This window comes from Ambystoma mexicanum, chromosome 5p (genome assembly GCF_040938575.1).
Source record: "Ambystoma mexicanum isolate Mex_15411 chromosome 5p, UKY_AmexF1_1, whole genome shotgun sequence".
In the NCBI taxonomy this organism is placed as follows: domain Eukaryota; kingdom Metazoa; phylum Chordata; class Amphibia; order Caudata; family Ambystomatidae; genus Ambystoma; species Ambystoma mexicanum.
The window spans coordinates 816,038,467-816,053,828 of record NC_090930.1 but is presented as its reverse complement, the minus strand read 5'-3'; the positions used below and the strand labels follow the sequence as shown (position 1 = coordinate 816,053,828).

The 15,362-nt window shown below is 43.4% G+C and overlaps 1 protein-coding gene across 1 annotated transcript in view; it reads right to left on the bottom strand.

Moving 5' to 3' along the window:
* BMPER (BMP binding endothelial regulator) overlaps positions 1-15,362 on the bottom strand; it is a 501,081-nt gene that overhangs the window by 141,572 nt on the left and 344,147 nt on the right. The window contains exon 11 of the mRNA XM_069613241.1: positions 8,934-8,979. Within this exon, the coding sequence (XP_069469342.1) occupies positions 8,934-8,979 (46 nt within the window). The remainder of the gene's footprint in view (positions 1-8,933; positions 8,980-15,362) is intronic.

The following is a 15,362-nucleotide window of genomic DNA, read 5'->3' as shown; positions in this document are numbered from 1 at the left end:
TGCTTCAACTACCAATACTAATAAAATACAGGTTGATTATTAAGTAAACATGAGAAAATCCTGTGATCATATGTTATGTTATGTGAACTTAGTACAGCACACGTAGGCCCGGGGGCATCTTGTCGCTGTCGCGTGAATAGGTGAGTTTTAACATAACAGACTCCAGAATCTAGAACAAAGTAGTTTTCAGTAAACTGCGGAAGGTGAAATGATCCACAGTGCCCCGTAGAGCCAAAGGGAGATCATTCCAGGCTTTTGCGGCCACCACCGAAAAAGCTCTCCCCCTCCCCCACTTACGTGACAGTCGGTACCGGGGAACTGTTACAAGAAGAGAAGATTGGGATCTCAGGGAGCGAGTCGGCACATAATGTGCGAATGAGGCCTGCAAGTACTCAGCTCCCCGGCCATAGAAAGCGCGGTGCACAATGTACATGGATTTAAAGAAGATCCAAGGATCAACGGGAAGCCAATGTAATTTCTTCAGCAGAGGGGACAAGCAGGATCCAAAAGGGGGTGAAGTATGGATCTGGCAGCAGCATTCTGCAGTAGCTGGAGTCTGTTAATCATATAACGCGGTTGAGCCTAATACAGAGAATTGCAATAATCGAGAGTGCTCAAAACTAGCGCAGCCAAAACCGGAGCCTGACATTCAGTAGAAATAAAGGGCAGAACCATGCGCACAATGCAAAGCTTAAAATGACCAGCCCTGAACACTGAAGGCCTACTGTTTTTATGTATTAAGTTGTTCCCCTGTACAGCGACCTTGGTGTAAGGCGCTTTATAAATCAATAAATACAAATACAAATACCTGGTCATGCAGGGCAAGGGAAGCAGAGATTTTAACCCCCAAATTCCTAACTGATTGAACCGGGACAGGAAGGGGGACAAGACTGGTCGGCCAGAATTCTGCGGTCCAGAACAGATGGGGAAATGTTGAACCCACAACCAAACCCAAATCATAAATGGCTGAAGTGTAAAATGAAGCTTTAAATCCAGTGTTAGAAGGAGAGCACGTTGTTTGTGAGTGAGTGAGTGAGTGAGTGAGTGAGTGAGTGAGTGAATGAGGCAGTGTTTGAGATATCTTGTAGTTGAATTGAAGCTGTTATGGTTTGTGGGAATACACCAAGATGCCGCGCAGCACAACAGACTGAGCATTATTTTGTGCATGAATAAGATATGACACACTAGCATTACACTGTGCATTTAATTCACATTCCGTGTGCTAACGTTCCCATATTACATGTTTAGCGAGTATAAAACCTGTATATGTCTAACAAGTGTCCACAAACACAAAGCAGAGAAGCTTTAGTCCGTTTGCCAATATGAGGCCATTTTGTCCATGTACTCCCATGGATAGGAGCACCACAAGGTGAACCACCATTAGCATAAATTGGGAGGGGATTCTTGTCTCATAGGCTGTGCAAAGATCTGATGGCCATGACACAGGTAGTCTATTGTGAAATATGTGTCTGATGTTAGCATAGACTTTCGCCAAAATAATGAGCTGGATATCTACGAGCTGCAAGTTATTGGCTCGATCTCGCACTTCCTAGAAGACCACTTGTGAGCTCATGTTTTGAAATAGTTTTTTGAGGGATCAGTCCATCCATGCTGCAACTAATTTTCAATTCTAACAGCTGCTTCTTCCATCAGCCATTGGGCTTTATTACGAGGACAGCAGTAACTCGCCATTGCTATCGGTGGGTTGCCACCGTCGTCATAACACTGAATCTGCCGCCTTACTTCCAAGTGCCACTGCGACATTACAAGTCCCGGAGGAGCAGGAAGTCAGGCAGCGGATGTGGAATGGGTTCATGGAAGCATTAGCACTGTTGTCAACGGTACCAGTGCTTCTGTGCCAACTCTATGGGCGGGTGCCGTTGTGCCCAGCAGATCAGAGCTGCCCGGCGTAACAGCCCCTGCCCGCAGAGTTGTAGTGTGGCAGTCCTTATTTCTGGACCGCCACACTCATAATGAGGCCCAATTGTGTCACTTACTTTCCTATGATATACATATGCAGATGACTTGTTGGTCTTAGTTGATCCTGCTCCTGCATGTTGCCATGCTTCAAAATGCCAGGCGTCTTCATGTGCCAATAACAGGGATGAACCACAAGTATGTTAAACTAATAAAGTCAGTGGTTCTGCTTTTTGGCCCTCGCCCAGCGTCCTGTAGGCCTTCACTGTACAGGTAAAGCGTTAAACCTGCCGCAGTAGTGAGACACTGGGCCTCATTATGACTTTGGTGTTAGCCGTGCCGGTAAAACCAGCACGGCTGCCGCCAGAGTTTCTTTTCCTTGCGCACGAGAATGGGCAATTACTGGGGCATTACAGCCCCGGTGGACCCGGTAATTGCCAATTCCGGGGCGCCAGAAAATATTAGTCCCCATTCTCATTTGAGTCCCGTTGGACTCAATGGGAATGGGGAGGTCGGATACACCAGCACCATTCATGAATGGTGCCGGAGCATCCGACATGGTCTCCGAGCGGGTGCCTTTCCGCCCGCCAGTTCAGACATGGTGGGCGGACAGGCACCCGCTCGCAGACTCATGATTTGCCGGTCTAGAAACAATGGTGCCGGCAAGCTTACCGGTACCGTTGTTTCCGGACCGGCAGGGTCATAATGACCCCCACTGTATTGTTATAGTAGACACTATCCTGTCCTAAATCCTGAAGTCGCTGCTGTTATTTCGACCACTGAAATACGTTTTCCTCTAACACCTTAATCAGTTTTTTTAATTCGACAATACTTACATGCTTGTACAAATAGTTTTTTAGCGTAATTGAGATCTACGGCAACGGAGCATCTGACACATACCCTGACACATATTGACTTAGAGTTAGATGATTTAGTTTGCCTCCCAATGCGGCACGTATTTAAAAAAAACATAGATCATGATTTTATCTTAAAAAACTCTGTGTTAAGTAAAAAGGAAAATTATGCAGTCTATGGCCCTCAGGGATTTCGGCGAGATCTCCTTCCCACCTATTTAACTAAACTTTGTTCTTTTAACACATATCTGTGTTTTAACATTTTAGCCACACGTGAACACACAGGCGCTGGATTCATGTAGCACGTAACGGGAGGATATGCCACTTGAAGCTTGAATCTGCGCGCCACCTCCTTACTCAATGCCCTGTCTAGAAGCCTTGCTACATTTATCTTAATACTAATGTTGCTTCATTGAGACTGATCAATTTTGGAGTTCTATTTTCGGGGAAGAATCAGTTGTCACCACTACCTCGGCCTATCATGTGTGGAGTGTACACTGATGTCAAATTACTCTATCCAGTGGTTGTTAATTGATTAACTCAATTTTGGTTGTCTTTTTAAGTGTATCTTATCTTCGATTTTAATTGCTCGTGTTTTTAATACTTAAGAAAAATCTGCATTCGTCTATTTTATTAATTATTTTTACTTCTATACATCGTGTTATGCGTAATTGTATTAAGATTACATTTTTTCTGCTGTATCTTTAATTATAAATGTGCGAAATGGTTGTTTTATAACCAAATGCATGCAATCTAAAAAAAATCTACAAAAAAAAGATACACGTCTTCAAATCTTGCTTATCCTGAAAATGTGACCGATGTTGCCAAAATTGTGTTGTCATGCTCCGGTAATGCAAACAGCTTATGCCTTGACAGGAAACACATCCTACAGCTTTCCAACACCACACATCTGGGGGAGTCTCAAATGTGACAAAGCTCATTGAAGGTTGCAGGACTTCTCTAATGGATGAGAAGACGACGTTTTAACCACCCTAGTACTACAATGTCATCTTCTCTTACTGCAGTTTTCTTTTGCACCAGAGGGGACCCTCATTATGAGAGTGGAAGTAGCAATAAAACAGGTGGTATTTGAAATGACCACCTTTTTTAACTTATGCCTAACTAAGTGGGCCCAGTAGAATTGCAACACACAGTATTTAATCCAATTCTGGTATGCTGACATTTCTGAGCTCCCCATATCACTAGATTTGCAATGTAATGCACAAATTGACCTAATTCAGTCTCTTTTTTTGTGCATTTAAAAAGTGTGACAGAGTAGAAAAATGAACTGCTACTTTATACATGTTGCCATCACAGGGTGATTTTGGGGGTTCTATAAATGTCACTTAATGTATTTTTGGCCATTCACATCTGTCATTGTCACCCCCGGGGGACAACGTCTAACCAGATTTCCTGAGATACTACATGGGCTAGTTTCATTCACAACTCTGCCAAACTATAGACACACCACACTTAAAGGGGGAAAAGACAGAAATAGGAAGCTCAAAATCTGGCTTTAAGTTCTTACCTGTGATCATTTGCTTAAGAATGAAGTCCTTATTAATAACTATAGAAAACCTCCAAACTTATTAGAACACTTTGATGAAGGAACCCTGGATGTGGTCTCAGTTTTACAGCAAAGAGTGCTGGGTCTCCATCATAACATGTTATCCAGTTATAAACATTTTGTACCTATCATGCCAAAACAATGTTTTTTAGATTATAGTTTCCAGGGCCTAACATAAAATGAATGAGGCTGTAAGAAAAAAAGGTGTTCCGGGCCCCCTGACATTCCTGACCCCACTAGAGATGCACAGTTATTGGGGGATCACTTAAAAGTAACGGGTCACCGAGCAGAGCACCACACACACTGCAGAAGCATCAGTTACACCAATGATTCTTTGCTACAGGCTAACAAAAGAATTGATTGCAGTTTGCTGTTTATGCCATAAAAGTCTGGGTTATGCTCCATAGCAGTCTTCCATGTATTCTCATGCATTGCCAATCCCATGCCATGCATCATTCATTCTTTCATTTTGAGTCGAGTGGTGCATTAGAAAGCTGTTAGGGAGATTTATCATGTGTATGCTTCATCCCCTCTCCTAGTGAGACCCCCAGCACGATTTGCTGGACTTCTGGACCTGTTTCTTTATATCCTGAATGAGTGGAGCCTTCTTCCACTCATTCATTCTTATGTGCTCTGTCTTTTGTAACTCTGTTCTCTGTTTTGTACCTTTACTATGGAGTCTACTTTCCTCCATATCTCTTTCAAGGCATCTGTATTTTACTTTGTCAGCACACAGCTCATTATGGGCAGTGTTCCTGGGAACCCCTGGGGTTCTCCTTTGAGATTCTTCCTTTATCCTTACTACTGTTCTTAAGGATGGAGGGATACTTAGTATTAAGGATAGAGGGATACTTAGTATCCCTTCTAAAACGTTACACTCTGCAAGATTGGCGCACAGCACCGTATGTGGAGTGCCAAGGGCATACCTAGTATCCCCCTACTCTCTGCTCCTTTGATGTTTTAGTCACATAGACAACCCTCTAGTCATGGCTGGTGGCAGTGGATGTGTTCTACCAACTGTTGTGCTATTTATTACCGCAGACTGTATTCATGGTGGCTTCTTTCATTTTTTTCCATTTTCTGTGTGGTTGTTCTTTGTTAGCCCGTCTACCATTCTGGGAGGGAGAGGTATTCGTGTCTGTTTTGCCTTTGGCGGGAACCCTTGGGTGTCTCCACCTAGGCTACTTTGTGTCTGGAGGCAGGAAGTGGGGGAGGAGTTTTTCACTCCCCTGCCGTTTGTCTGCCTGAGTGCCTGAATGGAACCAGCTCCCACTGGGTGTCTGGCTGTCCTGATTGGACAGCAATCTGCCCCTTTCTGTAAACTGCTGAGAGAGATTGCAGAGGAGTGTGTGCTGAAACTGAATAAAAGTTGAGGTTCCTGAGGTGAAAGGCAAGCCGACCACCAAGTAATCGGAAAAAAAGATGACCAGATATGCCAGCAGACCCTTTGCAACACTGTGTTTTGGCCACTGCTGTCCTAACTCCTTTTTCTATGCGACAGAGTAACTCTGAAGAGGACGACTCCTTCCTTTTGGCTGGTGAGATGATATGATATGTCATTTATAAAGTGCCTGTACACAGGTTTTTCTAGGTGTGAAGACCAATCAACCCTGAGACAAACTGCAATCTGAGCCATCTCCCCAGGCGCTGTGCCTTTCGAGAGCTGCAGACCGTGAATACCAGAAAACCTCCGAACCAATCATAGTGTGTCCCCTTGCCAAGGCCCAATCCGTCCAAGTCTTTGCTGAGGTCCAGGTGAACCACCAGAGACACAATCTGACCCATCAAAGTCCACTAACCAGAGTGCAGGACTCTGTGAATCGAATAGGATTGACCGAGCAAATCGTGTCCTATGTTGGTGCTGCAGAAACGGTGCCAAAACCGCAGACTGATGAGAGAAACTGAAGAAATCCATGCCAGAGGCCCTCTCTCCAGATTGATGCTGAAATATCCCACTCATTGTCCTGCCTTTCATCACCAGACCAAGGAATCCAGAGACCGGGTCCGTCACACTACAAAGAGGAGAATCCAGCCACAAACATTTGTTCTAAACCAAGGTACTGTGGGGTGAAAAGGTATTGCTTAACTTATACCAAGATGTTGCTCCGGAGTGTTGTAGTGCACGTTGAGGTGTCCGGGTTGTCCACTCTTACCTCTGACCCAAGCTGCCGGCTTGTGTCCCTTTTTTTGAGTCCTTTTACAAGGTTTTCAATGTTGTGTTAATTCTTCTAGCATCCTTAAAGACTGTATCTTATGTGGTTTTGCTAACTAAATACAATTACTGTATATCCTTGTCTGTGAGCGAGTGAACAGTCGTACCAATAATATGGTTGGACTGTCATTAGTGTCAAACTCTGTAACAATTGTACCGCAAACAACTACCAACAAAGCAGTGGCCTTTGACAAGTATGTATATGTAATCCTATGTGTGTTGGTTAAGTGATATGAGTATTTTATGACAGTCCGTGTGTAAATAATATATACATATATTAGCATAAGTGTTTCTTGGCACTACTGTACTAACTGGGATCAGTACTTATCTACAGCTCACATCTTCGTCTTATGATAAGCCTGACTGCTCTGCCACTCTATTAAGGTTCCATTAGTAGTACAGACTCATACTAAGAGTTGGGGACCTGCATGCCATTGGGATAGTTTTATGAAGTCTTAACTCAAGTAGACTTTAAGAACATTCCCCTAACACAAGCTCTTGAAGGGTTGCTAATAAATGTTGACTTTACCCAATCATCTGTTTTCACCTCTTCCCTTGGATCATGATATTGAAAACACACTCTTCATTCCTCAAGACCACATAGATCAAATGATAGATTTTCAATTGAGTCCAGAATTATAGTACCAGGGTCAGAATTACCCGGTCCACATTGGCCAGATTGCTGTTTGTCCTTTTTGCTATGAAACAGTGATTATTCTGTAGTTTGCCTTTTCCCAAGGTCTGGGGCACACAAGCAGAGGCCCCAAAGTAACATAATAGAGTGCAGCATGTGCATTGTTTTTCTTGAAAACTAGGGAATTAATAAAATATTCATAGGTCACCCTTTCAAAGTGTCCTTTGGCAAGGTGTAAACCTTTGTGGATCAAATATGGTAGATCTGGCAAAAGCCTAAAGTTATGAGGTCAAGTCTACAATTCCCACTCTTAAAGGTTTTCACTCATCTCATTAGCGTCCGAGCAGATTTGCCTTTGAAAAACACATTTCAGAATTAAACTATCTTTTCATTCGGTATTTCCTTGCTCATGAAGTCTATGATTATTTAATTAAATTAAATTATCCAAAGGGATACTTAAGTTCACTGTTGAATGTTAAAATGCCAACAAAACATTTATCTTGGCAATGAAAAAGTACTTGTTTTACCAGTGTCACCTAATTAACTTCTGAAATATTTTTGGAATTAACTACTAGCTTGCTTTCCATAATGCAATGGGTTCCAACCATGTTGATACTGCATAGGATCAGCTGAACTTCAACCTGTGTGGTATCAGCCTTAATTCATAAATACTATTTCTGTCTGGGTCTGGTGTGAGGATGTGGGCTTCTGAATTCCAGTGTGAGATTGGTGAGGGATTCAGGATCCACAAGAACCCACACATCCGCCCCAATTTTAAGACCAGACCATAAATTATTTCCAAGCTAATTTTTGGAAAACGTATTCATTCCCGTGATCTATACGTTACTGTGCCCTTTTGTAATTACTTGGATATGGGTAAGGCCTTGGTAACATCACAGATAGGTTTACAACCACTGTTTCTAGACAGAGACACCAAGAGGTAACACACTGAATAATTTGTTGCAGAAAAAGACAACATTTTAAACGGTGAACTATAACACCCAGAAACACACTGAATATACGTAACTAGGGTGAGTATCTCTCTACTATGCTTTTGAAATAAGATATCCTATTGGATTTCCGTTCATTATACTGATAACCATAAATTAATCAGATTTTCTGACTACACCTATCCTTGAGGTAACTAATTAATATCATAAGATCTTCCTGAGGATACACATTTAAGAATGTTATGAAACATGTGTTGAAGAATATAATGAGGACTATAACAGTGGATAGGAAAAAGGGCAGCCAAGCACAAGGAATACAAGGATACATAGCGGCACTTTCGAAACTATAAGGGCTTGAATAATCGATCCTAACAGAGAAATTAGGAGTCGGGTGACCATACACATTGTATGATAACTAAGAATCCAAGCAATATGTGGAGTAACTTATAATACATAAATAACTTGGAACTCAGAGAACAAAGTCAATAAACAGCAATTCGATAACTGAACTTTTTTGAGCATTATTTGAATTGTATACTCCTCTAAGACAAACTGAGTGCAGAAACTCGACCCCAAACTGACGCTTAGTTTTATAATTGTTATTGGACAGGCACACTATCTGGGGATAGTTACTAGCGATGGTTCCCCAAAAGAAAATGAAAGAAGATTTGTCACCACAACATATGACATTTGCCTGGCAACCACCTTCTTTCTAGCATAGGCTTACAACCATGTTAAAACATCTACAATCATTTCCTAGTTACCAGATTTATATTATAACAATAACAGCCATACTCACTTTCTGTGCAAATAGGACAACATCCTTTCCGATTCAGAATTTTGCCCTTATAAGGGGAAAAACAGAGCGTTAATTGTCAACATATTCATAGCATTATGAAGGATATTCAAATAGAATACAAGCAAGCAGCAAGCCACCGGAAGTTGTTTTAAAATACATTTTTACATAGTTATCCTGTCAAATGTAAATATGTAAAGTGACACATGGTAATATTAAAGGTGTTATTAGCTGGTTAAAACCAATCATTTAGCTGGTTAAAGAGTAATCTCCCTATCAGCTTGCTCAAAAGTGACTTTCAAATGCTTGTTGGTCGTTCAATCAGGAATGAAGGCAATCTGCAAATATTCAAATGTAAATTCAGACACAAATGTATTGTGGATTTAGATGTCCACTGACAGCCTACCCACTCTCAAAGAACTGCAGTACACACTGAAAAAAATACTATGTCTACTGGGACAGGTGGGTTTATTGTTAGAAGGGAAAATAACCTGACTGCCATCTCTACCGTGTGTAGGGATGGTAGTAAGGAGCCGATTCATGCAATTTCAGGCGGAAATTGTTCAAAGGCTGCGTGCTGTTAAGGACACTGCGCGAGCCTGCGCGCAGAAAGAAAAAAGCGCCATGCGTATTCAAGGAATTGACAGCGCAAAGTAACCGTATTCGCAAGTCACGGCCGGAACGCCCCTGATATGCCCACACGCAAAGCAGAAAACTGCCACATCAGCTACCTTTGCCCGTTCCCCCGGCTGTCCCTCGGAGCGCCCACCTTTTCGCAAGTTCTTCCCCATTTTTGGTGTTCTGCCCCCATCCCAGTCCTCTGTGCAAGCCAAGCCCATGCTCTGCTTGGAGTCTCGCGCAAGGCCGTTGACAGCTCGCACAGACGTGCCAAGCCAGCGCGAACTCCATGCAAGTCCAAGAAAAGTACTGCGCATTCGATACCATAAATCGACAAAGGGGGATTTGCGTGCAGTCGCGCGCTCAAGTAACCTATTTGTGAGCTGAAAATTCCATGAATTGGCCCCTAAGTCCTTGATACATTGCCCTGCAGGAATCTACCAAGGCTTGTCAATGTAGTGGGGTGTTTTCCCTTTATGTAACCATCTCTGTCTTTCTCTAGGCATAGACAAACTACTCTACCTTCGGCTTTGTATGGCTTTTAGAATAAGAACAGAACTGCTCCTCACTGCCATGTTTGTTTCTCTGTCTAGTGCACAGCCAGTGAATGAAGCACGGCAACCTTCTTCTCCCCAAATATTAAAAAAATATTAAGCAATTCGGTACACTGCACATTACCAGACATGAGGGTGATTCATGTCTCAGCTGAATAAATAGTAAAACACATACACAAAATAACTAAAAAGGCTTCAGGAAAGGAGAGACGGGTCAGATGAAATGGAGGGGTCGGTGAGGCTTTATTCTTTGTTTGCTTTGAACATGTGATGGAAGGACAAATCTAGAATGTTTACAGCAACATATCATCAGCCTGAATTGTCATGACCTTAACCCGAATCTGTTACCTGAAAAATGAACCTGAGTCACCAAATACAATGAAAACCATGTGATTTGGGTCCTGGCTGGGTCCTGGCTGGATTTATTCATCCAGGCTTCTTGCTGCTTTTGAACTAAGCATCACATTCCGTAGAGCAGTATAGTTTGCCTGACCTGTTTGATCATTTTTCTAACTCTGCCTCTTGTTTATGTGGGTGTTGGACATGACACACAGTTTAAACTTTCTACTCCTTTTTAGGGGTACAGATGCAAAACCAGCATTTCAAAGGATTGGCCATGTAGGTGTTGTGCTCAGGATTTTGTTCGAGTAACCACATATACATAGGGTCAGGGCATGCAGGCATTAGCATGACAATCCTTCAACTGGTGGGAGCCTATGAATAGCTACTTGGCATTGGTGAAGCCAGTAGCGGAGGCAGCTTTTAGTCTGGGGGCGGCCAATAGGGCACCAGTGGGAGGCTGGGGGCGCATTGGGCATCGGGGGATACTGGGAGGGTGGCTGCCCCCCTTCCCCCGCCCTGGCTCATCCACTGGGTGAAGCATGAATCCAGCCCTTCCCAAAAACCCACGACTGTGAATGTACAGGATCTGTCCTAAGGTGCGTTGTGCACATAAGACTCCAACAGATAATGGTTTGGAATGGCGCTTGTGCTATAATGGAACATGCTGCTGTCAGCAGGAGTTTGCTGTCTTGCATGTCACATAGCCCCATGCAAATCAGGTATTTGCCCATTTTGAATGTGCCAGCATTGAAATAGCATATGCACAATCACTATTAAGGAAGGGTCCTTGTGGAGCCTTCAGTAATATTAAAGAGCGGCCTCTGCTCTTCCACTGGCACTCATTACCATTTGCATAGGCACCGCTCTCAGTTTGAATATTGCTGCTGTGTGTTTATTTATTTATTTATTTATTTATTTATAACATTTATAGCAGTGCACCAAAACCTCGGGCATCAGGGCGCAAGTTACAGAAAGTGCGAAGTGACATCCTTAAGATATACAGACACAGTCAGGTAAATGCATAAACTGACAGAGCCGCGCCTCATGGGGCTACAACAGGTATACAAATAAGCAGCCGCAATCAGGTAGGTGAATAAAGTGGCAGAGCCACACCTCATGGTATGGGGGCTACATCACGTATACAAATGAGCAGTCACAATCAGGTAGGTGCACATACAGAGGTGGCATGCGATGGGGAAATGGCACACTCTATGCCTGAGCCATTGGGGGAGACAGTGTAGTCAGCTAGCCCAGAGTAACTGTGGCCCTCTTTTGAAACGCTAGATTTTGTAAACTTGCAGGTGGACCAACAAACATATCAGCCATGGTCCACCCAAACTAGCATCTGACATCAGAAATTAATGGGTTTTGGCTAATGAGAGAACATGTTTTCATTATTTGTGTTATAGTTTGTGGGAATAAGAATGCCTCCATGGGAATGAGGAAGTGGCTGCATACTACAGCAGTACATTAAAGAAGGGTTTACATGAATGGCACACGTAGAATTACAACTTGTTCCAGAACATTCTTGCATATGAAATCTGCATCCCTGTAAACCGTGCCCATGGAACAAAAGGGCACATTTGGGAAAGATATGGGGTTTGAATTCCATTTTTGCTCAGTTAATATTTATAGTCTGTTCCTTTCAGCTCTGTGTCTGAGGATTTTGAAGGCAAGACTAATTAGGTTTTACTTTGGTTGTGCAACAGCGACAGCTGTTGTTTCTTGTGCCTCATTTGGCACTGGAGTAAAAACAGCAAATTTTCATTTGTAATAAGGGACAGATGTGTATGAAATTAAAGGCTGTCTGCACTAAGGGTGGGAGAATGCATGTCAGTAAATTTATAGCCTGCCCAAACTTTGTTGATTGGAATGTTACTCGTGGAGCGAACAACTATTGCAAAGGTTTATGTGTTCAGAAAACAAGCAGCCTAAACTGCCAATGACTTTGGGTAGCCACTAAACACTAGTGCCCGCTTGAAGGGCGGCAAACCGAGGAAATGAAGGCCTTGGGAAGAGGTATTTAAAGACCCGGAAAGCAGAATCATGGAAGATAATCCGAGTGGCGCAATGCGCCTGAGACCAGGATGGATGGCGAGAGAATGTACAAAGGTTTTATGTTAAAGGAAAGGTATTTGTGTGGGCTTCTCTTGCAGACTATTTAGATTGCAAAAGGTGTGAAGTGTCTGTTTTTTTGTAGCAAATTGAGAGCTACTCGCATTGGGTTTCAGAAGTGATAGGTATTGTTCAGGTCTTGGTGTTGCAAATTCATGTGCACTTAATTTGTTTACATTTTTGTGCGTGTTGTGCAGAACTGCTATGCACCACTGACATTTTCATGGTCTCGAGGCGCTCTGGTGCATCTGAAAGATGGGGGGTGGTTTAGGTTGGTGGGGAGAGGGGGGAAATGCAAGATAGCTTTTCTGTTGTGTTCATTTGTGCAGATTGGAAGTACCCTGAGATGTGTGTGTAGGTCTGTGTGTAGATGTTCTGTAGTCGAGAGCAAAGAGCCATTTGTTTGCAGCGGGTAGCTTCCCCTCTGCACGGTGCTATGTTTATTTGCCTGGGCTGTGGTATTTCTGCTGAATGAAGAGGTGAAGCATTTTGTTGATTAATGTTATTGGGATGTTTTCTCAATTGATGTCACTTAGCTGGTAAGGGTAAAGTGTATCTGAGCGTGGAGGTTGAGAATGTTAGTGTGGTGAGGTTAGCGGAGGGACCAGTGGGCAATAAGAAGCATCAATCCGATGTGGCCATGGTGGATAAGGTACATGTGAGATGACGAAAGGCATCCTGGAGTGGACTGGTAACCCTGTCAGTGGCGAGTGTGCAGCCACTGGTCAGTCTCGAGAGGATCGCTCAGGGCCAACGTGCTCCCCTTGGAAGCAAGAAGACACGGAGCACCACAGGTTTGATCCCTGGTTCCGTGCTTAGAAACCTCTGGGTATTAAGCGCGTTATAAATAACATATTATATTATAAGAATGGGGGAGAATAGAAGAAATAGCCGATATTGGGGTAGTGATTTCAGAACAGACAGATTCAAGGTGGGGTTCCTAGGAACAACTCAGCATGCTACAAGGTCAAGCTGCAAAATCTAGGAGCCAGTCATAAGAATTACATTTATGTAATTCGACGGCCTTTGATCTGGTAGATCACAAGACCATTAATACAAATCTCACGCAAGCAGCCCAATTCTCCAAACAAGCACATCTTGGATTACCTCCTTCCTGGAGGGCAGAGCAATGAAGGTATTCTCTTACATAGCGAATGCTGACCGCACTACCATACTCTGTGGAGTTCCTCAAGGCTCTTGTACAGCCCCTACTCTGTACAACCTTTTCACAAAGCCTCTCTTCAACCTACTTTACTCTCTGGGTATAGCATACACGAATTATGCTGACGATACCCAAGTACTGCTACCACTATCTGGATCTTATGACCAAGACGCCACGGCATTACACAAAATCTACACTACAATCCAAGCTTGGATGGCTGCTAATGGCGTATGCCTCAATGGGGATAAGAATGAAATTCTTATCCTCTGACAAAAAGCCACCCTAGCCAAGTTAGACCTCCAATATTCCAACTTTAACATCGACAATTCCATCATCCCAGTCTCATCTTCCAAACCTAACTGCCTCAAAATAGCCAGAGCCACTATAGGTGCTAAAGTAGTCTATTGTAATGTTCTCCTAGCACTCACATCAACCAAAAAATTAAACAGACTTCCAACTACACAAAACAATGCCCTTAGAGCAGCACTGAGCTCCCTAGAAGAGACCATATCTCCCAAACCAGACAGGCAGCACAGTGGCTCCCGGTCAAAGATCGTATTACATTCAAAATCCTTACCATCACGCACAAATGCCTCAACCACACAGCACCCACATACCTATCAGAAACTATATCCAAGACCTCCTCTGCGCGACCTACAAGAACCCAGTATACTAAACAACTACACATCCCTCATATCTGCAGAGCTAAAGCAGGAGGGATTGGTTTCTCTTACATAGCCCCTAAACTATGGAACTCGCTACCCACCACCCTCAGAGCTGAAACCTCCCTCCTTGCCTTCCGTAAAAACCTCAAAACCTCTTTCTTGAACTAAGCTTCCTCCACCCCTCACCATTCTCATTCATGCTCCTATTGCCTCCAACTGTAAATGTATATTGTAATGTAAATATGTCAAAAATTGTAAAGGATAAATGTATAACTCTGTAACCAACATTGCCCACTCTCTGTAACAAGCGTCACGATGCCTCAGGGCTGCTGTGTGCTATACAAATATGAATAAATAAATAAATACATTGTGCATCTGTAAGGTGCTAATACAAGTAAATTGTGTTTCAAAGCACCAACAGGGCAGCAGGGGGGGACATGAGAGTAAAATTAGATATCACACTGTAAGATAGAGCTGGACCTACGAGGTCTTGTGAGCATTCAGAACATGCAAGTGCAGAGGTGCAGAAGGGATGGGGATTAGGAGGTAAGTGCTCAGTGTATCAAGTGGAAAGTGCTAGGGAGTGAGCATCTGTAAGTGCCTAGGTGGAGTAGTCAACCAGCAATAAATAGGAAAGTGCAAACCTGTGGTGGCAGAGGCAAGTGGGTGCCAAAGCAAAGTTCTGAGAGGGGCGGAGGCTGTAGGCAATTGGATGTGGGGGGCCAGGACCCACGGGGACACATATGTGCCTTGGTCACCAATCTCAGCAGCTGTGAGTTTTACCAGAGGAGGGAGGAAGAGAAGGAGGTGGTGAAAAGGAAAGTCTTGAGGAGCTTGCATAATTTGAGGAGCTCCGGCTCAAGACGACGAGGAAGGATGAGGCTGTTCCATAGGCAGGAGTCTGCTTGCTGTTTAGTAAAGTGTTTAACACACAGAGAGTTGGTGCTGGAGGAACATAAAGATCTAGAGGGAGAGT